The 22584-nt window shown below is 40.4% G+C and overlaps 1 protein-coding gene across 4 annotated transcripts; it reads left to right on the forward strand.

Annotated features, from left to right (window-relative positions):
- Positions 1-521: 521 nt before the first annotated feature.
- On the forward strand, positions 522-13603 carry LOC124146324 (adhesive plaque matrix protein 2-like). Of its 4 annotated transcripts, none has more exons than XM_048392218.1 (15): positions 522-706; positions 4541-4556; positions 4859-4970; positions 5465-5601; positions 5896-6023; positions 6759-7415; positions 7825-7929; positions 8369-8818; positions 9067-9177; positions 9882-9998; positions 10520-10630; positions 10736-10846; positions 11207-11323; positions 13127-13234; positions 13325-13603. In XM_048392218.1, exons 1-15 carry the CDS (start codon positions 685-687, stop codon positions 13507-13509), a joined length of 2487 nt encoding a protein of 828 aa, XP_048248175.1. In that variant the 5' UTR covers positions 522-684; the 3' UTR covers positions 13510-13603. The 4 variants fall into 4 exon arrangements, with proteins under 4 accessions (XP_048248175.1, XP_048248176.1, XP_048248177.1 ...); XM_048392220.1 differs by lacking the exons at positions 522-706; positions 4541-4556 and adding exons at positions 1120-1437; positions 2811-2942; XM_048392219.1 differs by lacking the exon at positions 7825-7929.
- The last annotated feature ends 8981 nt before the right edge of the window (positions 13604-22584 follow it).

A 22584-nucleotide genomic window follows, 5' to 3' on the forward strand; every position in this document is an offset into this window, starting at 1 on the left:
AACAATGACATGTATACGTAATATTATATGTAGTCTGGCATCATGGTCAATGTTATGAATCCCATTGGAATCGGTTGTGTATATGGTTCAGAAATCACAAGCACTCTGATACCTAGTTAATGTGACCCAGTAACGTTTGATATAATATCTTACAGTGTATTCACTCCTGTGATACTGATAGTGAACGATAACATCAGACATCAGTAGTTGACAGATAAAGAACTTCCCGCTGTGTCGGAGGATTGATATACCTGCATGTATCTGTAGTGTTAAGAGGAAAGAACAAGAAGGTCTACAGCTAGTCTTCATTTAGGCGGACAAACCTATAGTACATATCCGGACAACGGTCACATAGGAAAGAGACACAGTGTATACCTCTGCACATACGGTAAAGCACCATGTGGAACTGGAACTGCATGTTTATTGTTGTTTTGTCGTTTGTTTACTGGATTGAGGTAAGTAAATAGGTGGTGTTTTGACATTCAGGTTAATATCATGTTAAATGCTGCTCCTATTTTAATTTTTTATATATATTTGATTCGACTGTTGCTGTCTCATGTGCATCTCTCTCCCCGACAGCCCTGTACCAGCAGCGGCAATGTGTCTGTACATCTACTGGAGTACCACAGGTCATCAGACACAGGATGCAAGGGAGGCTTCTATTCATCTCATCCCTGTGATCTGATGTTCACCTTTTGTCTCAAGGGTTTGGCCAATAACGTGTAAGTCTTTTTATCTTATATCAAATGATGTCCAATGATGTGTAACTTCATGAAATACCAAACTTCAATCTGACAATAAACAACGTGACGTTAGGTTAACATTCTCTGTGTATTGGACCTATAGTTCTATATAAAACTAATACTGTATCATTGTACATGGGGTACATTAGTAATGTGACGTTCAATGTAATCTGGTGTTACAGTTTCAAAGCGCTGCTGACCAAGGTACATGTACTCATGTCAAAGTCAGATGAAGTCACATCTATCCTTGTGTCATTTCTGTTGAAACTACATATGGTCCTTGGATTTTATTCAATGCATAATACAAGAGTAGGAAGTGACGGTAATCAAATATTGCGTCACAGTGCTTACACAAAGTGAGTGAGTTAAAATTGAATGCCTCATAGGCATTATTTCAGCCATATACCGACGCCTACATAAAGACAACTTAAGGTCCCAGTACAAGTCGAATTTGGGACGAACGTATCTATTTCTCGTTTTGAGCCAACAATTACATGTATATATCTTATTGCTTCCTTCAATGTTATTTCCGATCACATTTTGTTCTTGTATGTATGAGGGTACATCGTTACTGTATCACAGTTCCTGCACAAAGATGAGTTACATGTACAAGGAAACAAGGGACGTCATATTTGGAACGAGCATTAATGGCGGGGTAGCCAATCCCGTTGTCAAGTCGTTCAAAACCTTACAGGTAATGACATTGTCGAGTTGCTGGACGCCAGTACTGAAAATATCATGACGTCTACATCTCCAGCAAGGACATTACCGTACTTTAGCACCGCTCAGCCACAATATTCAGCGTGTATGAACATAGTTTAACGTGTGAAGAATAAAACACGTCCAAGTTTTTTAATGACATTTAAAGCCCGCATGTGAAGGTTTTAAAACTCATATAAACACGAGGTAAAGTTTTCTTAAACTTCTAAAGCGACTTTTGCACTTTTAAATACTTTAAAATCATAAATATCTCTGTACACTTTACGTGAACGAAGAGGGTGGCCCGAATACAGTGCGAGATCTGCATGCAGTGGTCGATAGTTGAGTTTTTGTTCTCTGGACATGACTGGACTGTACCGGTGCTTTCTCGTGACAGCTACACGCGCTCAGCTTTTATGTAAGTCAGTGTGTATCTGTTTCAATCATGCAGAACCTATTGCACAATTTAATGTATTGTAGTTTGATATAATTTGGTAATATCGCAGACTGCCAAATATTATTTAAAACACTCCAAAGTATGTCCTTTCAGAAATTAAAGACCCCAGTTTTGAGCATCACCAGCGAATAAAATGTGTGTTTGTTGTTTAATGCCGCACTCAGCAATATCCCAGGTATAAGACAGCAGTTTGTAAATAATCGAGTCTGAACCAGACAATCCAGTGACTGACATCATGAGCATTGATACGATAGAATTCATCAAACAAGTCTGTGAGCCTGACTACCCGTTCCCGTTAGTTGCCTCTTACAACAAGCATAGTCGCCTTTTACAGCAAGCATGGGTAGATGAAGACCTATTCTAACGCGGATCTTCACGGGTAGAATTGAAATGTAATATAAGGGTTCGACAGAGAAAGATTTTAGAGAACAGACAATGACAGTATAACAACTTGTGATCAGTTATAAACTTGTCCGACATTCATAAAATCCCTTGGACTTTATGTGATAAACCGTCGGGATATTGTAAAAATCCCGCTTATGAAATGTAACCCGTTTGGAGAACAATGGTATTAATAAGCACATGAGTTTAATTAGCAGAAGGTAGAACGTAAGTAATGGGTAGAAGTATCACTGAAGAAATTTAGTAATCTTCCCAGGCTCCCGTGGAACTGGCGCTGGGGCAGAATCACGAATAAGGCTTGGTTTCGAATCTCTACATGGGAACAAGACGTGACGCCAATTCCTGGTGTAAATACCGTGAAATTGAAACGATTGTTTCTATATGAGTCGTAAAACACTATTGTCTCTCATTGAAACTTGCAACACGAGAAACACACTCAGGATAACTGAGTTGAAGCTTCATCTTATTTGAGCATCACTGAGCATCAAACATAATCCTTGTGTGTTCAGACAGGCGCTGTATTTGAGGCTAAAGTGGGTGATGAGTACTGGGGGTACACCACTTCCTCTAGATGAGATGACGACACCTCTACCGCCGTCTCACAATGGCACCAACATCACTCTCACTGACAAAGATGCAAGGTATGTCAATGCTTTGAATATTGTTGACAACGTGCGCGCTCTGTGTCATAATACAGGTCCCATCATACATCAGATTATACAATACTTCATTGTTGTCTTTAGTAATAGTAATATATACTGAACAACAAAAGTTCCTGTGACATTGAATAAGATTTGATGCAAAGTTATGTTTTTCACCCAAACTGAAACAATTTCGGTTTGCAAGAGATAAAAGACTCCTGTAAGTGTTCAAATGGTTTAATTTGCCATACTGACTTCAGAAAATGCGTGATTTCATAAAAAAAACATGAACATGCCAAAATGTCAATTTACAAATCAATATCGTGTGTGTCCACCTCTGGTTGCGATGCAAGCAACACATCTTCGTCTCATGGAATGGACCAGGCGTCGCACAAAGTCCTGTGGGATATCTATCCATATCTGCCGGAGCATGTTTCGAAGTTCCTGGAGTGTCTCTGGAACATGTGGTTGACGTCGAAGGCGCCGATCCATCTCATCCAACATGTGTTCGATTGGTGAGAGATCAGGGAGCGAGCCGGCCAGGGGATGACATTCACGTTGTTTTGTTGGAGAGATTCATGAACAAGTCGAGCAATATGAGGCCGGGCGTTGTCATGTTGAAAGGTAATGCCTGGGCCATGACGACGCAAAAACGGTAGAGCAACAGGGCTGATGATCTCGTCGCGGTAGCGCTGTCCATTGACATTTCCCTCTACCACTATCAAACCCTGTCTTGCTGTAATCCCACCCCATACCATAACGCTGCCGCCCCCGAACCGATCTTCTTCCATGACACAATGATTGACGTAACGTTCACCTCGACGTCGGTACACTCGAATCCGTCCATCGCTGTGGCTGAGGTGAAAACGAGACTCGTCAGTGAATAGAACTTGTCCCCACTGCATGTGCGTCCAGCGTAGACGCTGTCTGCACCACTGAAGACGTGCTTGACGGTGGTTTCCTGTCAAAATGGGACGTCTGGCGGGTCTTCTGGCGACAATCCCTGCACATCTGAGGCGGCGACGTACGGTTTGTGAAGATATTCGTCGAAGGCCAGGGCTTCTTGCAGACACTATTGTTCGAATCCAGTTGTCTTGTCGATTATGGGTTAGGCGTGGCCTGCCACTCCGAGGATGGTCTCTGACTGCATTCGTCTTTTGCCAACGTTGCCATAAACACCAAATGGTGTTTCTGTGGACGTTAAATTGTCTTGCAACATCACGTTGACTCGATCCTGTTTCAAGCATACCAATGGCTCGCAGACGCTCATTTTCGGACAGGTGTGGCTTTCGTAATGTTGAATAATTGCGAAATTTTGTTGTTTTTCTGAGTGGTTGTTGTCAGCACGATGCTTAACAATGCATATGGAATCCCGTTAACGCACATGCTTCGATACCCATTCTTGGGTAGTGAAATGCATGGGGCTTGCATAAAAGTCAACTTTTGCATGGAATGCATACTTTTCTGTAGCAGTTGCGTTTTTGTGTCTTGATTCCATACATTGACTACAATATTGAAAACCAAACTTTACTCGTTTGAACAGGAACTTTTGTTGTTGAGTACAAGCCTGACAATCTGACATTATAAATGTCTCAAGGGTTTCTCCAATAAAGTGTAGGTAGTTTTATGATTTTTGAAATTCAATCTGAAGATAAACTGCTGTGGAGCTCCATGTATCAATTGTCTATAATCAACGAAAGAAATTTAAACTTCCGGTTGATGCTTATTTACTATAGAAATTGACATTGTCGTACATGTATAATGATGTACTGTATTTGCAATTGAAATATAAGTCACATATAACCTTGTGTTTTATTTAACTGTTTAACAGTACATTACATCTTTCTTTTCATCACATGATGATGTTCCTGCATACTGTGAGAAGAGTATGATGGTGTCCCACTATGTTGTTATAGAAACTGCACAAAGATGAGCGACCAATACAAGGGCACACGGGACGTCAAATTTGGGTCTAGCATTAATGGCGGAATAGCCAATCCCATCGTCAAGCCGTTTACTTCGTTACAGGTACATTTAGCGATATTGTCGTCTGTTCACTTCCGTAGTTTAACAACAAAACTCATATATACTAATGTGTAATATACTATAAAGAAATATAGTATGTCTGAATCTGAGCACTAATGACAAGCAACAATATTCATCGTGTAGATCTACCTAACGTGTATCACGAATAAAGGTTTAATATAGTATTGAACGTTTCTTTTATATACACATGGTAGCACGAAATTATGTGAAGTTGTGTTGCACTGCCATGCTCGTATTACACCCGCGGTTGAATAGCCTAGTGGTTAAAGCTGCGGTTCGTCACTCGTAAGACAAGGTTCGATTCCCTGCGGTGTGATGCCATTTCCAGTGTCCCGCTGCCGTGATATGACAGGAATATAAGCGGACTAAAACACTACTATAAACCATGTATAAAGAAAAAGCATGACTGAGTTCAAACTACATCCTACGTGTGTATCAGTGAACCATGTAATCAAACATAATCCTTGTGTGTTCAGACAGGCGCTATGTTTGAGGCTAAAGTTGGTGATGATTACTGGCTGTCAAACACACCACTTCCTCTAGATGACATGACGACACCTCTACCGCCGTCTCACAATGGCGCCAACATCATTCTCACTGACAAAGATGCAAGGTGCGTCACTGCTTTGTTTATTGTTCATAGTTTGTATTTGCGTGACTCTATGTCCGACGCGATACCTACCTTACACGTACAGGTCCACCTAACACGGAAGTTAACAATAATGCTTTAGCCATTCATACAGTTGTCATCACTAATTTGCCCTTTACGTCCTTAGGAATCTGTTTCAGCAGATAATCGAGATTGAATATTGTCTGGCGTTGACGTTTTGAGTTATCGTGTATACTCGTGTGCTACTTCTACCATATACTTAAAATCGTATTAATACAGCGTGACCCCATATTGCAGATTAACTCTGACCATCACTGTGACCTGTGACCCCCACTACTATGGACCCAGGTGTTCTGTCCTGTGTGACCCAGGACCAGCAGATCACTACACGTGTGGCCCGGATGGGTCGAAAAGGTGCGTTAAAGGTAGTACATCATCAAAAAATTGGCGACAAATAAGGATTGCATTGCAGGCATATCTACCAAATACTAAGAAAACCCTCTCGACTACCATGTAATATGCCTCAGAGTTATTTCACTTTTGATCTATAACTACTGTGTCTATTTTACATTTATGTAATCAAGCTTCATGTATGTTTCCGGGGGGTGAGGTTAAATGGGGTTTAACGTCGCTTCCAAGATTATTACACTTATATAGCGACGTGCATGCACGTGTATGCGTGCGTGCGTGCGTGTGTGTGTGTGTGTGTGTGTGTGTGTGTGTGTTTGTACTTGTTCGGACTAATGCTGAATTTATAGTGCAAGGTCACCATGCCTCAGTTTAACATGAACACCCCACTCAGACAAAGTATACTGACTCCGAGCCGACCAGTCCTTGTTTTAGCCCTTTATGCCGAGCGCCAGACAGGGTAACAACAAGTACCATCGTTTAACGTCTTTTGGTATGACGCGGTCGGGGATTGAGCCCCCGACCTTCCGCTCTCCGGGCAGACGCTCTACCACTAGACCACGGAGGCGGTCGTATTTGTCTGGACTTGACAGGTATGTCTGTCAGAATATCAGGAATATGTCAGATGGAAGGAAGCTGTAAATGTCCACATGGTAATATGTGTGCAAACACTCCTTGTCATAACGCGACGTGCAACAACGGAGGAACGTGTGTAATTGCTGGGTACACCTTCAACTGTTCATGTCTCCCAGGGTACGGCGGTTTATATTGTGAGACAACACCATGCAGAGCCTCAACCTGTAAGAATAACGGAACGTGTCGCATTAACGGAACAGGACACCAATGTGAGTGTGCGCCTGGCTACAGCGGCATCTCGTGTGAGACCACCCCCTGCACCAGCAATCATTGTAAGAATCAAGGAACATGTCGTCCTACTGGGTCAACGTTCAACTGTTCCTGTCCATCTGGATTTAACGGCACACTTTGTCAGACCACCCCCTGTTCAAGCAATCCCTGTCAGAATCAAGGAACATGTCGTCCTACTGGGTCATCGTTCAGCTGTTCCTGTCCATCTGGATTTAACGGCACACTTTGTGAGACAACTCCCTGCGTCAGCAATCCTTGTCAGAATCAAGGAACATGTCGTCCTACTGGGTCAACATTCAACTGTTCCTGTCCATCTAGATTTAACGGCACACTTTGTCAGACCACCCCCTGTTCAAGCAATCCCTGTCAGAATCAAGGAACATGTCGTCCTACTGGGTCAACGTTCAACTGTTCCTGTCAATCTGGATTTAACGGCACACTTTGTCAGACCACCCCCTGCACAAGCAATCCCTGTCAGAATCAAGGAACCTGCCATGCCACCGGGTCAAATATCACATGTTCATGTCCTCCAGGATTTAGTGGTAAGTTCATATTGGAAACGTATAGCTTTGACTTTTCTTAAATTTCTCTTTCTGACCGCACATTCATAATATCTGTACATGCCAGAAATGGTGAAAAATTGTCAGCCAACATTTACACAAGTTAAGTCCCTATTGATGCCTAACCTTGAAACTAAATGTGTTGATGCATAAGCATACATGGATATCGCACACATTCTTGGACATACCCTGAGACAACATTCTGCTCTCTCCAACAAACATGATAAAATTGTTGATACAATCCCTTTAATTCCCTCCTATATATATCTGTGTCATGTTAAATAACCACCATGTATTTGTTTACTTATTGGGTAACGTACATGTTCATTCATTTGAACACCCTTGTCTACTTTCTGTTGGTTCCTGACAGTATCGATCATGTTCTATTCAGGGGTGCACTGTGATAGAAGGGTTGTCATGTCTACACTACAGATGATGTTTACAAAGCCTATACCTGATGTTAAAACTCAAAGTACAAGAACCTCTCCAACCACAGGTATACAAACCCTATTACTCATCTTCAAAGACACCTTATTGTCAGTGGATGCATGTACGTGTATGCGATATATATTACATTAGTTGGACCTAGCTAAAATATGATCCGGAAATGAGCAAGTGATAAAAACTCTGCAGTGAGTCATGAAAAAATCATAGTTATCTGGCACTTTTATTTTTCAATATGAATCTGAGAAACAAAATTATACCGATAAGCTCTGCAACCTTTCTATTAATAAGCCACTAAAACCCTCTCTATAATCATAAGACATGTGTACTAAAAGCAGAGTCCACTGTAAGATTCCGACGATATCACAAGCATGTGTTTGTGTATCACTATCAAATAGTGATGACACCAGGTGTTCGTTACTGCAGGAAGTACATGAAGGTTATCAGCGTGACAAAAATACAGGCCGTGTTTCCTCTTCTGGTGTCCCCAGGTTTTGAAAAGTGTCTTTGCAAGAATGGCGGCTCCTGTACAAAGGAAGAGAACGGCGTTGGCTGTGATTGTACCTCAGGGTTCACTGGGCGGTATTGTGAGACAGTGATAGGGCTTTGTTCAGATAGTCTTTGTAAGAATGGAGGCACGTGTGTTGAGAAGCGAGGAAACCGCACCTGCCTCTGTCCACGTGGTTTCACAGGTGACACGTGTGAACACGTCGACCATTGTATCGTCAATCGTTGTCATCAAGGAACATGCGTCAACAGCGGACACCATTTTGTGTGTCGATGTCACCCTGACTATTCTGGTCATCGATGTGAAATTCACAACCCCTGTCATCAAAACGGCCCTTGTTTGAATGGAGGGATATGTTTAGTGCAGGCACAGAAAGCCACGTGTCACTGCCGAATTGGATTTACTGGCTCTACATGCGAAACAACGGTCAAAGGTAGGCAGTGGATTATTTCCAGTGTATCCATGAAACATGTCAGTTGCATGTTTCATATCATTAATATTTTCTGTTCCAGAATATTTGATAAAACAAAATTGAAATATATGTACACAAAAAATCAAATATTTTACTTCTTTTACACGACTGTCAATAAAAATAAAGCCGTGTCGTGGTTTCTTGACAATCTTCATCAGACATCTATGTGGTTCTTATAATTTTGATAATTTGAATTACTACCTCATTAGGTTGTCCCGACAACATCAGTAACTGTGAGTTTGCGGAGTGTCCAGATCTTAACCCTGCTCGATGTGTGCGTTGTCGGGCTGGCTACACGCAGGTTGAGGGAAGATGCCAAAGTAAGTTGATTATCAGAAATACTTACTGATATTAGCAAAAAGACACATTTACGTGACACATATTAAAGGAGTAAAACCATATTTTAAGTCATATAGAAATATACTGAAAGATATTTACCATGTCGAATTTTCCTTGCAAAAAGAAACGGAACAATATTTCTTTCACTACAAAATGGAGTTTAATGGAGAAAACCATAATGCAGACGGACTAGCTTCCTTAATCTATATCTCTTACAACTATTACAGTGTATGAAAGGTGAACCTACTGTCATATCTCTTCCTGTACATTTCTCTCATTGTAATCAACATGTAATTGGATGCCTCTTATGATACGATGACTATGTACCCTCTGGAATGAATAAAAACAATATAAAAAAACAACAACTAATTATCAGAAATTTTTGTACAGTAGAAGGTGTCATCAGATGAATGTTCGGATCGTGCAGAAGTTGAAAAAGTGTGGCTCTGCGAAACCAGACAATCACTTTTGTCAGTATATGCTTGTCATTGGATAGAATCCAAGATTCATCTTGAAAATGATTCATGGTGTGTCAGCACCATACCTGTTCTCATGAAAGACAATCATCACTTTCGGCTTCCCCTCAAATTTACCTTGCACTCTTTTATCTAACTTGAGCCCATTGAACCTCAGCTCATTCATTGAATTGCACTTGTGATAATGTGTGTTGTATCTGCTATTTCAGCCTGTCCACCCCACACCCCCATCCTGCACTGCGAGGAAGAGGCATCAGTCGGGTGTCTCTTCTGGTGGTGCAACAGGTGCGAGCAGGGGTTTTACCGTGAAGCCACTGCGTGTGAAGGTAATGGTTCCTTATAGACCTCTTCAGTCAAGGTTTCACCATCAAAGGCATGGCTAAGTCATTCCAGATATTTTATAGTAGACAATCAGAGAATTGTACTCAACATGACACGTCACTTGTCAATACGATGCAGGCTGATATCCAATTTAAATTTAAATGACGTTTTCACACCTCCTTACTCCTTACTTAATTAAAACTGTGAGAGGAGGGTGCTGCAGGTAGAGCAGGATATGCTTACCTCTTTCGTGAACAACCGGTGTCAGCACTGATTTTTAGAGATCCATTCATATTATTTTCATCACTATATTGCCTTTCACGCCATATAAAATCTGTTTCGGCAGATATTCGAGACTGGCTATTCTGTCGATGACGTTTTGGATTTCCCTGTTAACCTTTTCTAAAACGTCACATAACGTCAATGATATATTTTCAAATAATTCATGCTTATTTTAGTTAAGAAAATCAATATCTAACAGTATTTTTTTACATCCATCTTATATCATTCTTTGCATCCAATACAGTCTGTCCCCGTCTCCACGCCGGATGTCGGGATCACGTCTGCTCCTCCACTGATGACGTCAGATGTGTCAGTTGTCATCCGGGCTTCTTCCTAGCTGGGAGCACGTGTAAGGGTAAGTAACTGACCTTTAAGGTTTTTTATTATGTTTACCATGTAATTTTACTCATTAAATATACGTTTCTTTAATACCTAATTGCTTTCTTACATGCTCCTCCAGAATGCCCTTCCCCAAACCCAACATGCGACGAAGTCATCTGTAGTGATGCCAATGACGTGACATGCACCAAGTGTAAAGATGGATACTTAGAAGTAGACGGCCAATGCATTCGTGAGTCATTACTTACGTTGAGAACACCTAGTGTCATCACTGATTTTCAGTGATTCATTCATATAATTTTCATCGCTATATTGCCTTTTACGCCCAATGCAATCTGTTTCGGCAGATAAATGGAGTTGATGTTTCGAACTGTAATGTGTTAGGTTTATGGGAAGTAAAGTTCGTATTGTTACCATCGTTAATATTTTTTTTACATGTAACAACTATATAAACATTTCATATAATAGTTGATAATACCGGCTTGCATAAGTTCCCATGGAGCTGATTTCCCATTCTGGACAGTATAATTCTCATCCAGTTCCCTTTTAACGTTTTTCGGATGCTTATCCCTGGCATTATGTCCCCTGTCAGCGTGTCCGTCCACGATCCTGATCCCTGACTGTGTGGACGTAGGCAGAGACGGCTGCTTCAAACACTGGTGTAGGAAGTGTGCTCCTGGCTTTTTCATCAGCGGAACAGCTTGTGATGGTAAATATTCTTATCGTTTTGAACCGTAATTGGTGTTGTATCACTGCTAAGAATACTGAATGTACAGTATTACGTATCTAGTGGTTATTATTGCGTAGATTGAAGTTATTTGACTTCTGCTCAACTACTGTAAACTACGTTTATAACGAACACGCTTATAACGAACTGGCCGATATAACGAACTTATATTTTAGTCTCTGCCATTTGTTGTAAATATGTTGTATATATGCTTATAACGAACTACGGATATTACGAACTAAAATTAGTGGTCCCTTTGAGTTCGTTATAACCGTAGTTTACTGTATAAGCATCATCTACGAAGAAAAAAACCCGAATGGGTTACTTCCAGTATTGTGCATGAAGCCTGGTGTTATCACTTATTTTCCGTGACCCATTCATAAGCTGTTCACAACTATTTCGCCTTTTACGCCAAATAGATACTCGAGACTAGTGTCGACGTTTTGTAAGTTTCACTTGGTTGTCCAGTTCTCGTTTACAGTCATGATTGTCTGCGAATCAGCATAATTTTTAGTTAAAAACTAATAACTGCCGTCATTATATCAAAACATGCATGATTTGTGAATGAAACATACATACAAAGCTAAATGTAAGCCACTAGTGTCCATTGATGTTGAGGGTATCAGGGCTAAGCATTTGCTTGTTTCATAATTTACTTACTACTAAAATCAGTGTCACACAGACTGCGACTTCCTATTTAATTCCAACTTGGAGTTTGTAATTGTGTCCACCCCATAGTTCAGTGCGTCCCCTCCCCTACGTGTGTTGACAAATGGCTGGGTGCAATTCCATCCTTTATTTCATTTTATCCCTTAACCAACGTTGGTTGTCAAATAGCTGAGTGCAATTCCATCCTTTATTTCATTTTATCCCTTAACCAACGTGGGTTGTCAAATAGCTGAGTGCAATTCCATCCTATATTTCAGTTTGTCCCTCAACCAACGTTGGTTGTCAAATAGCTGAGTGCAATTCCATCCTTTATTTCATTTTATCCCTTAACCAACGTGGGTTGTCAAATGGCTGAGTGCAATTCCATCCTTTATTTCAGTTTGTCCCTCAACCAACGTTGGTTGTCAAATAGCTGAGTGCAATTCATCCTTTATTTCATTTTATCCCTTAACCAACGTGGGTTGTCAAATGGCTGAGTGCAATTCCATCCTTTATTTCAGTTTGTCCCTCAACCAACGTTGGTTGTCAAATAGCTGAGTGCAATTCCATCCTATATTTTAGTTTGTCCCTTAACCAACGTGGGTTGTCAAATAGCTGAGTGCAATTCCATCCTTTATTTCATTTTATCCCTTAACCAACGCGGGTTGTCAAATAGCTGAGTGCAATTCCATCCTATATTTCAGTTTGCCCCTTAACCAACGTTGGTTGTCAAATAGCTGAGTGCAATTCCATCCTATATTTCAGTTTGCCCTTAACCAACGTCGGTTGTCAAATAGCTGAGTGCAATTCCATCCTTTATTTCACTTTGCCCCTTAATTAACCAACGTTGGTTGTCAAATGGCTGAGTGAAATTCCATCCTATATTTCAGTTTGTCCCTTAACCAACGCGGGTTGTCAAATAGCTGTGTGCAATTCCATCCTATATTTCAGTTTGCCCCTTAACCAACGTTGGTTGTCAAATAGCTGAGTGCAATTCCATCCTATATTTCAGTTTGCCCTTAACCAACGTCGGTTGTCAAATAGCTGAGTGAAATTCCATCCTTTATTTCACTTTGCCCCTTAATTAACCAACGTTGGTTGTCAAATGGCTGAGTGAAATTCCATCCTATATTTCAGTTTGCGCCTTAACCAACGCGGGTTGTCAAATGGCTGAGTGTAATTCCACCGAAGACTCGCGCTGTGTCCGATGTTTCCATGGTTACGAATTACAAGGTGGAACCTGCAGTAAGTAGATAGTTTTTCAATTTTTCATTTTTCTGTTTCGTGCGACTTTCAACAATAATTGTATTTAATTGATCCCACAATGCATTTCAGCACATTCCCATGACAACGGACCGAGTACTATTTCCAGCCAGTGTGTGGATCATCTAAACGCCGACTGTGCCTCCCTACAGTCATCTCTCAATGTCTGCTCAGAACCGAGTACGGCCTGTCGCTCCTGCCCTCGGTACTGCAACATGTGTCACACGTGCACCCAGGGAGTACCTATAATTGGATAATGAAGCAATGTTAACTGTGCGAAAAGAATCATTTAAGAGTGCTTATATAATATATTATATATGGTATACATAATAAAACCGTAAAAAACATCAACATCGTTGTAATTACATATGGTATAGACGTTTATATACTGGCAGAAAAAAATGATCCTGTGCACCATAGACTGCATTTAGGAATATAAAAAATAACAAACAGAGCGCTTCATGTTCATGAAATCATTACTGCGTGAAAGAAAAAGGTTTCACTTACTTCAGTGGAGGTAACATTTGCGTGAAACAACATGCTTTCATGAACATCATACGCGTCAGCATAACGTAATAAAAGAAAGAAAATAAAGAAATATCTGCTATATTTTGCGATTCCGAGCATGTGTTTATGAAACCCGATGAAATAGTGATGATACTAGGTGTTTGGGATAACACTCTTTGAGTTATAATAAAGAGTTTTCTGAAGTTGAGAAAAGTGATATTTTCATTGCAGTGAACATAACACTTGATATTTCACTGCAGTGAACATAACACTTTGACGGAACTGTTGTCATACAAGAGGTACCTACCCTTAAATTCTCTCCCTTTATCGTAAGTGACAAGCACATACACAAACTGTTGACGTTCTTTTCACGTTAGTTCCACATTGACAGGGCAAAATAATGACAGATGGTCATTAATGAGGTTAATATTACGTTTTGCCTTTTATTATTTTCTCGAAAATGTTTCGTTATAAACTGAAGATTTCTCATTTAACTCGTCAAGCGAGACTTCGTTTCGCAAAGCGCCATTTTTGTTACTTGACCAGCGTGTATTCTTTCGCTTCCAACAGCGGTCTCCTAGTTTTCAAGAATATTTTTTGTGATAGTCTGTTTTGTATAAAATCATATCGAAATTTGTGATATGGAATTTTCGTGACCCTAAATAATTTTTTATACTTTTGATTTTAAACATATTTTTAAAGATTTTGCAAACACGAAACAACTTTTTAAGTCGCAAATACAAGGGGTGGTGAACCGTCCCTGTGTGTTAAGTAGGGAGAATTTACGTTTCAAGGTTTTACATTTGTAATGAAATAATTAAAATTTCCGTTAGTAAACTACACAAAAAGTATATAATAAATAGGTTATTTCATGTGTCTCGTGAAATATCATGTTTCTCTCATCGAATGACGGTGTGTGTGTGTGTGTGTGTGTGTGTGTGTGTGTGTGTGTGTGTGTGTGTGAAATATCTCTTTTCCGCCCCTTCACGAGATGAGAGAAACATGATATTTCACGAGATCTCTATATCTTCATAGAAAAAGCATGGTCGATTGTACCTCAAATGTGAAAGTTAGACCCCAAAGGCTGGAGCTGAAAGTTGACGATTAGGAGTTACACCAGTTTTCCCCAGTTCGATACAGATACAATCTCTAAATTTAAATTTAGGCTGGTTTGCCGGGCCAATACACTTATGTACAGACATCAACATCATCTAAACTCAATGTCAATGTACACTAGCCATTTGGCTGTTTGGAAGATTACAGAGATGGACGTTGATGTTCAAAATGCCTGTTGCCACGACAGCAGGTAATTTTTCCCCCAGATAGACACCGCTTTAACCAGACACTAACCAAACAAGTCAAGTATTTGATATATTAGATAAGAACATATATTTGATCCAAGTATAAGGATGTTGTCTTTATCCTGTCCTTGTCCGTGTATTTCGGCACTCTGTACAAAGTAAGTTTTGTCTATCCAGACAGCCGGACAAGCAAAATTACAAAAGCTACCTGCCAAGTTGAAAAGTTGCCGGTCAAGATTTTGTAAATTGAACGACCAACTCTTTGCAAATGATATGGAATTGACGCAACAACTGTCAGTATGATCCCGACTTGAGTATGATGTGTACAACCCATTTCTGGTGTCCCCCGCCGTGATATTGCTGGAATATTGCTAAAAGCGGCGTAAAACCATACTCACTCACTCACTCATGCACATTTCTGAACGCTAACACTGGCTAAAGTAAGATTTTGTGCAGTCGCAAAGGGGTCGCTTAAATGTATTCGTAGATTATCGTTCGTCAGCTAATATGAGTTTCAAACAAATTTTTATTTATATATTTTACACATAGGGTTTGAAAAGCCAACACTCCCATCTGGCGTTCATTTTGAAAAAGTTAACTGCTCGAAACGAAAACACATCCTCTCTGTCGATCGGCAGGCAGGTATCTTCAACGCAGAGCCTATAATTTTATTTCTAGATAAAGGGCATTATTCAATGTTAACTGCACGATCGACTGGCAACATATCACGTGTTATTAATTATTTTAGCTGTTTGTTGACTTTCTTGTTTTTGTTGTTTAACGCCATACTCAACAATATTCTAGATATATGGCGGGGAGTCTGTGAAGAATTGAGTCTGGATCAGACAACTCAGTGATTGACAACATGAGCATCGATCTACGCAATTGGGATACGATGACATGCATCAGCGATCCTGACCACCCGATCCCGTTAGTCGCCTCTTACGACAAGCATAATCGCCTCTTACGGCCAGCACGGGTTGCTGAAGACCTATTCTAACACGGATCTTCACTGGTCATTTTCCCTATTCACAGGGCGTAATATGCCTTGTCAAACTTAACTGGATACCACTTATCAAAGTCAGCATGTAACTTAGATAACAACACTGATGGCGTTTCAGAGTCAAGTGGATATTGCCTCAGCATAACGATATGATAGCAGTGACGAGAGATTCCGGTATTGATAGTCGTGCAACAAATATCATTGAAACATGCATCTGATAAGATTTCAAATAAATTAGAACCAGTATTAAACATTAGCACCGTGTCTGACTTGTATAAAGGAAAGGCATGTTTGGGATAACCGGTAACGTGATAAAGACCAGAGAGAGAGTGGGTGAGTTGGGTTTAGCGCCGCGTTGATCATTATTCCAGTTATATCACGGCGTGTCAGCTTAATGTGGGAGGAAATCCCGAAGTGATGCAGGTCTTAGACGTTTACCACTTTGATGAAACCCACGAGCACGGTATGGTGTTGACAAACCTAGAAACAAATCAGGGCGAACCGGATTACGAACCGTGAATATTCCTTATCAATTCCAATGAATTGAAGTCTGATTAAAAAAACATACGTTTCCGTGTCCCTCAAAAGCAAACTGTGATAACACATTGAATTGGCAATATAACACCAGTGGTGGGATGGATGTGGAATGATATGTGGGTAATCATTTCATTTGATTCGCTGCTATAGCGATAGATACAATATTGGTGTTTGAGGCCATCTGGAGATATGAAGGCTGGATCTTTTTCATCGACACACACAGCTTTTCCCATGTCGATTCGTTACCTGATCTCCAAACGGACTCCTAAACGCGCAGTTTGAAGGTGGAGTTTGCGATCTGGCCCAAGATGATTTTGGACTCTTGCAACTATCAACCGTATTCACTTAGTCACTGGCCCTAATTTATTGTCGTTGTGATGTCATTTAACTCTGGCTTGCTCTCGTTAGCAGTCACAACAGTATTTTTGCAATATGTCTGTTGGTTGTTGGAACACTTCAGTGTGGGGCAGGGTACAATTACAGACAGGGTACTAGGGGCGGAGTTTGTCCATGACCCAGAAATACATTTCCATTCATTTTTGTGTGGTAGTTTCTGTTATCTTCAATTGTTCAAAATAAAAGACCTCACCTCTGGAAAAAGCCTTGACTAAAACACACAGTGAGAGTACCATAAAAGTCCCCCACATCTATCCACAGCCAACAATCTACAACAGGTGCAGATCACGCACCACCTGAATAAGAAGCCTTCGTCAGTGTTTCTCTGAATTGTTCAAAGGTAATTATGTCTCATTTAGACAAGTTACCAAAGGATGTGCGTTGGTACTTGGGGCGAAACCGCATTATCGTGAGCAAACTCCGCTTGCCTATCGAAAAATCGAGGTGGACCCACTTTCGAAACTGAACGCACTTGTACGACATAAATAAACATGTATTACGAACTACGATATTTTGTCTATTTAAAATACGCGACTTTCAATTTGGTTAGAAAATACAAATGCGTAGAAACTACAGCAGAACTCACTTCTACGAACACTCAAAACTAGATCCTGGGGTCATTAATATTCATGAGTTATTCCTTTTTTATGGACCAAGTTCCCGGAAAAGTTTGAGGTCATCGGCTTGTATCATGTCCGAGTTCGATTCACGTGCAGACATAACTTACAGATTGTTATCGCCACCGATTTAATTAATGGTTAGATTGTTGTATTACATTGGTAACGGGAAATACAATGGGTATAAAATATCCCTTAGCCGAATGTATCTGTGTTATGGTACACAACAATCTGAAGGGGAAAGGGTAATCGAAACACAGCTACAATAGCCGTCACGATAACGTGGTGGTAGGTTACTGTTATTCAAATTTAGATCCAAACAGGCGGTTTCATGAAGTTTTAACATGTAACTCTCAGTTAAACATGATTTCATTAAAAGTGACCGAGACTAATGATGTACATGTTCCACTTATATCTACTAACGATGTACCTTCATGTATGCAGGATTGGAGCTCCCTCAAATCTCTTTATCTCGAGTGCGTTTCAATGACTTTTGAAATTTTTAGAATTTTCCTCTTAATAATATGTGATCGAGAAATGTTCATGAAAACACCTCTGCTGATGGAGGATGTGCTTTCATATTTACAGGTCGGCAGCTCGCTGAGTCTGGCCTCTACAGCAACTGCTCCATCGCATAGGGGAGGTAGGCTTCACAACAATCAGTTTCTAACCTTTTGCAAAGGAAGGCGTGTTTGCATGGAGACCTCTTGCCAATAATACATTCATCTTTTAATAATATGCTTTGGCAGCAAAAGAGCATAATATATAAAGCCGAAAGGCGCTCTAACAAGCCAGTTATTTTTAATAAATAGTAGCATTTATGTAATATGCTCAGAAATATTTCGGCCGAGAAATTAAACACGCCCCTATACCCGACGGTTTTGCAAAAAGAACATATTTCTTAAGTGTTTCCCTTTCCTTGTTAGAAGCAGCAGATTCTAAGCACTTGTACGCAGCTGACGAAATTCAAAATTAAGATAGCGATTTCGTTAAGAAATCAGTAAGTGTTAATGTGTCTCTGGATTGTCTGGTCACTATCAATGGTTCAAGTACTCTTGATCAGAAAACGCGATAGTAGTGATAAATGGTAACCCAAATGCACAAAGGTATCGAGACGAGGTTCTTCAAACGGTGGTATCACCATTCTAACGTGGACAGCCACAGGGAACAAGCTCTTTTGGAGAAATGGCGCAGAATCCCCCATGACGTCATCAGGAGAATGACGACATCAGTATGACGACGTGTATTAGCCTGCATAAACGCACAAGACGGACATAGAATATTAGGCACTAGAAAATCAGAAAAAGAACAACACGTGGACTTGAAATTGTCTGTCCGGTAAATTATGTATATCTATTAAAATACTGCGCTTCCATGTAATGCCATTTGGTTTTTAAAAAATTGAAAATACACTGCTTGGTGCTTGTTTAATATGGCATTCAACAACTGCGGAACCTCTGAAGTTGGCACAAGCACTGTAGGCAGAGTGAGTGAACACTCCTCAGACCACAATTCGGGATCTGATTGCTTCCATTGGACGACGATGACAGTTGGCTTTGGACTCTAGTGGTCGCCATACACTATATTGCGAACAGATGACATTCACATGTGCCGAATTGGTCCTGGGTCCTGACAATGATGTGTTGAACAATCGATTACCATCTGCTGATTATTTATATGATATGTAAATTAAACATCTCAAATCACATGCATGTAAGCCTTTTTAGCTGTAAATGTTCAGGTGTCGGCCACCAAAACGTCCACGCCAGAGAGAAACAGTGCATCAACTACCATTCAGCTCAATGTAAAAAATCAGACTGACAACAGTCCCTACTTTATCAAGTCAGAATACGTCGCCACAGTGCAGGAGAATACCAGAGTTTCCACATCTGTCATCACTGTCACGTATCTATAACAATCATTTGATAGTATTTGTTATATATATCAGTGTGTGAGTTGATGTTGATCAGCCCGATTGTTTTGACCCCTGTGTCCCATTCGTTGGCGCAGGTAGCCAACAGTGTCTCTTTGTTGTGACCAAAATCGGATGGTCAAACTTTGTGACTTGGTTTACAGCGTGACTCCGTACCCCGACGGTTTGGGACGTTGTGTCATGGTAGCAAACGCTGTTTTTTTCTGGCCTATCGACCGTTAGTTAAGTACCTCTGTCATACAGTTGGAATATTGCTGAGCATTATGCTAAATAACAAACACAAGGACAAAAACGTACCACCACGACCACGGTACGTTGCTGACAGACCAACATTCATAATGGGCGTTTCAATATAGGAGTCGAGCCCATGATCAGATGGGAAAACAACTGCAGAGTGAGACCACTGTGCAACATGGGTCCCGTAGTTTCATATAGACTTCCACTTCAAATGAATAAATATAACAATGATAGACAGGTACATGTGTGTTTTCTTAGAATCTTACTGCTTGTCAGGCTGTAGACGACGATCAGCCAAACTTAAGAAATTTCACATATACACTAAAAGGTGCCTACGGAATGTAAGCACTCCCATTGTGTTTTCTTTAACATCAATTTCGGAATAGTGAAATAACAATCTATTATCATTAAGAAACAGCCCATCCATGCACAAACTAACTGATAATCCCAGTTTAATGCAGTCTTGTTAGGTTGTGTCTACATATGCGGCTTACCTGACAATCGGCGCAGCACTTTTCCACCTTTGTGGTTGAGTAGACAAAGCTGTGCAGTGAAATGTGTAGGTTTTTAAATATAAGCAATAAGACCATATCCATAATTATAAGAAATATATATTATAGAGAGATGTTTTTGAATCACTATGAAACAGTTACGATGTCAGATGTTCGCACAAACGCGAGCCTTACTGAGGTCTTCAATGATGTAACCCTGATAAAACAACTCTTGAGTAAGGGTCGTATCGATATCATTTGAATATCCATATGAAGGATAACTAAGAAGTTCTGAGCCTCACAAAATAGTGAACACTACATGATGTCATAGAGTTATATCGACAAAAACCTAAATCAAATTGTTTCACTGTTATCAAGTCAGCAAAATAGGCATTGGTTTGTGACCATTGGAAAATGGAAGAACTTGAGGAACGGTCAAAGTCAAGTGCTTGCAGAAAATGAGCTTAACAGCAAAAGCCATCCACGAAGATAAGAGTACAACACGAGGGGAGGATGCCCCTTCCTATGCCACCCTAAATAGGTGGTCAGCAGAGCTTGAAGACACCACCAGTCATGGAATGACTGTGACGTAAGTAAGACCAGATATGATCTCAGAGAAACCATGATAGGGTTATGACTGGTGATGGGAGAGTACATTCCATCAGGATCACAGAAACTTTGGCAACGAAGAAAGTATCAGCTCGTAGGGTTCCAAAGCTTCCGACATCTGATAAACAAGAAAACAGCGTCATCACTATCCCCCGCCAAGAGGCACATTATAATTAGAGCTTTAGTTGAATATAAACTATAAAAAAGTTCTATAAAGACGTAAAAAGAGACTTTTATTTCATCAGAAAAATTGATTAAATGTGAAATTAATACACACAAAAGGCCCCTTCTCTGGAAAAAATAACCCAGTCTTGAGAGGAATCTCTTAGATAAGCTAACTTCAGTAGTTTCTGAGAAGACTTGTTTCCATTGCACACGTTATGAACCAAGTTAAATAACATGGATAAAGGGCTATGAATCTGAAAACAAATAATTGACGGGACAGTTTTTGACAAGCATCTCAAACTTTCATTTATGTAACTTCAGTTGGTTCTGCGAAAACGTGTCCCCATTTAAGGCAGTATGCACTAAGTTGAAAAAACATGGAACAAGGGCCATAAAAACGCACCAGGCAAACATGTATCGTGATAATCTAGCCGTTTGAAGCTGATCCAGAAAGGCTCTTGCAACGATGTGTGACTATGGATGAAGCCTGAGTTCAAACAATAATCAAAACAGGAGAAGCATCACCACCAACAAAGAAGGCAAAGACTCTACTATCAACTAGAAACGTTCTGGCCTCCATGTTCTGGGAAACTGAAGGTGGCACAATGGTGGACAGTCTTCTAAAAGGCTAGACAATAGTACCAAATGGAACATATGATGCTGCACATTTGAGGCTATTGCGGGATGAAATTGAGACTACGAGACGTGGGAAGCTCAGAAAGCTCTTACATCAGGACAATACGCCATTACACAAATCAGCCATTGCCATGGCTACAATCAACGAGTGTGGACTCTGCACCCGACTCATTCTCCTGATCTGGTTCTGTCAGACTTCCATCTTTTCCAAAACATGAAGATTGCTCTCATCAGAAGCCATTTCGACTCGAACGATGACGTCAAAGCAGCTGTGGGAACCTTTTTGGACAGCCAAGAGAGGGCCTTACACGAAACTGGGATAAAATCCCTCCATCGTCGTTGGCAAAAGAGTATCAATATGGAAGGTGATTTGTTGAAAGATGAAATCATTTTAATGTCTCCAGGTCAAGTCGCTCTGTGTTTAGCTAAAATATCAACCTTTGTGGAAAGACCACGCTCGATTGTCCTTTAACTGTTGTGACATGTAGATCCAAATGCTGGTGCTGCTGTCATATGTAGTCATCACAATGGTCACACATGGTTGTGAATATTTTTTATCACTCTATATCTTTACTTCACTCTGAAATATGAAACATGTGAGGCAATTTGGTCTCTTTCAATTTTAGTCGAGGTGGTTAAATTGGTTTAAGAGAACTGACTCTGTGGCTATTATTATATCCTATCAGATCATCAGTCAACCTGAATCTACAGATGAACTTCTTGACCAAATTCCCATGTTTTGATTTAACAAATCCGGGCAGAAATTCTCATATGTGTAAAGAAACAGATCAGCAAGGAGGGCAGCACAATTGATCTGAGTATACATATCTGTTCCTCTGGTGTGGTGACTGTGGCCTCTGACCGGCTAGACAGGGAAATTATGACTCAGTACTATCTCAC

The sequence above is a fragment of the Haliotis rufescens genome, unplaced genomic scaffold (assembly GCF_023055435.1).
Source record: "Haliotis rufescens isolate VD_foot unplaced genomic scaffold, xgHalRufe1.0.p SCAF_11, whole genome shotgun sequence".
NCBI classification, from domain to species: domain Eukaryota; kingdom Metazoa; phylum Mollusca; class Gastropoda; order Lepetellida; family Haliotidae; genus Haliotis; species Haliotis rufescens.

Bases quoted from the DNA above. Each gene is read 5' to 3' on its own strand.
- LOC124146324 (XM_048392220.1), top strand. From the start codon at position 2,842: ATGAGTACTGGGGGTACACCACTTCCTCTAGATGAGATGACGACACCT. The intron at 4,971-5,464 runs GTACATTTAGCG...TTGTGTGTTCAG, and splicing joins AGCCGTTTACTTCGTTACAG to ACAGGCGCTATGTTTGAGGC. The intron at 9,999-10,519 runs GTAATGGTTCCT...CATCCAATACAG, and splicing joins TGAAGCCACTGCGTGTGAAG to TCTGTCCCCGTCTCCACGCC.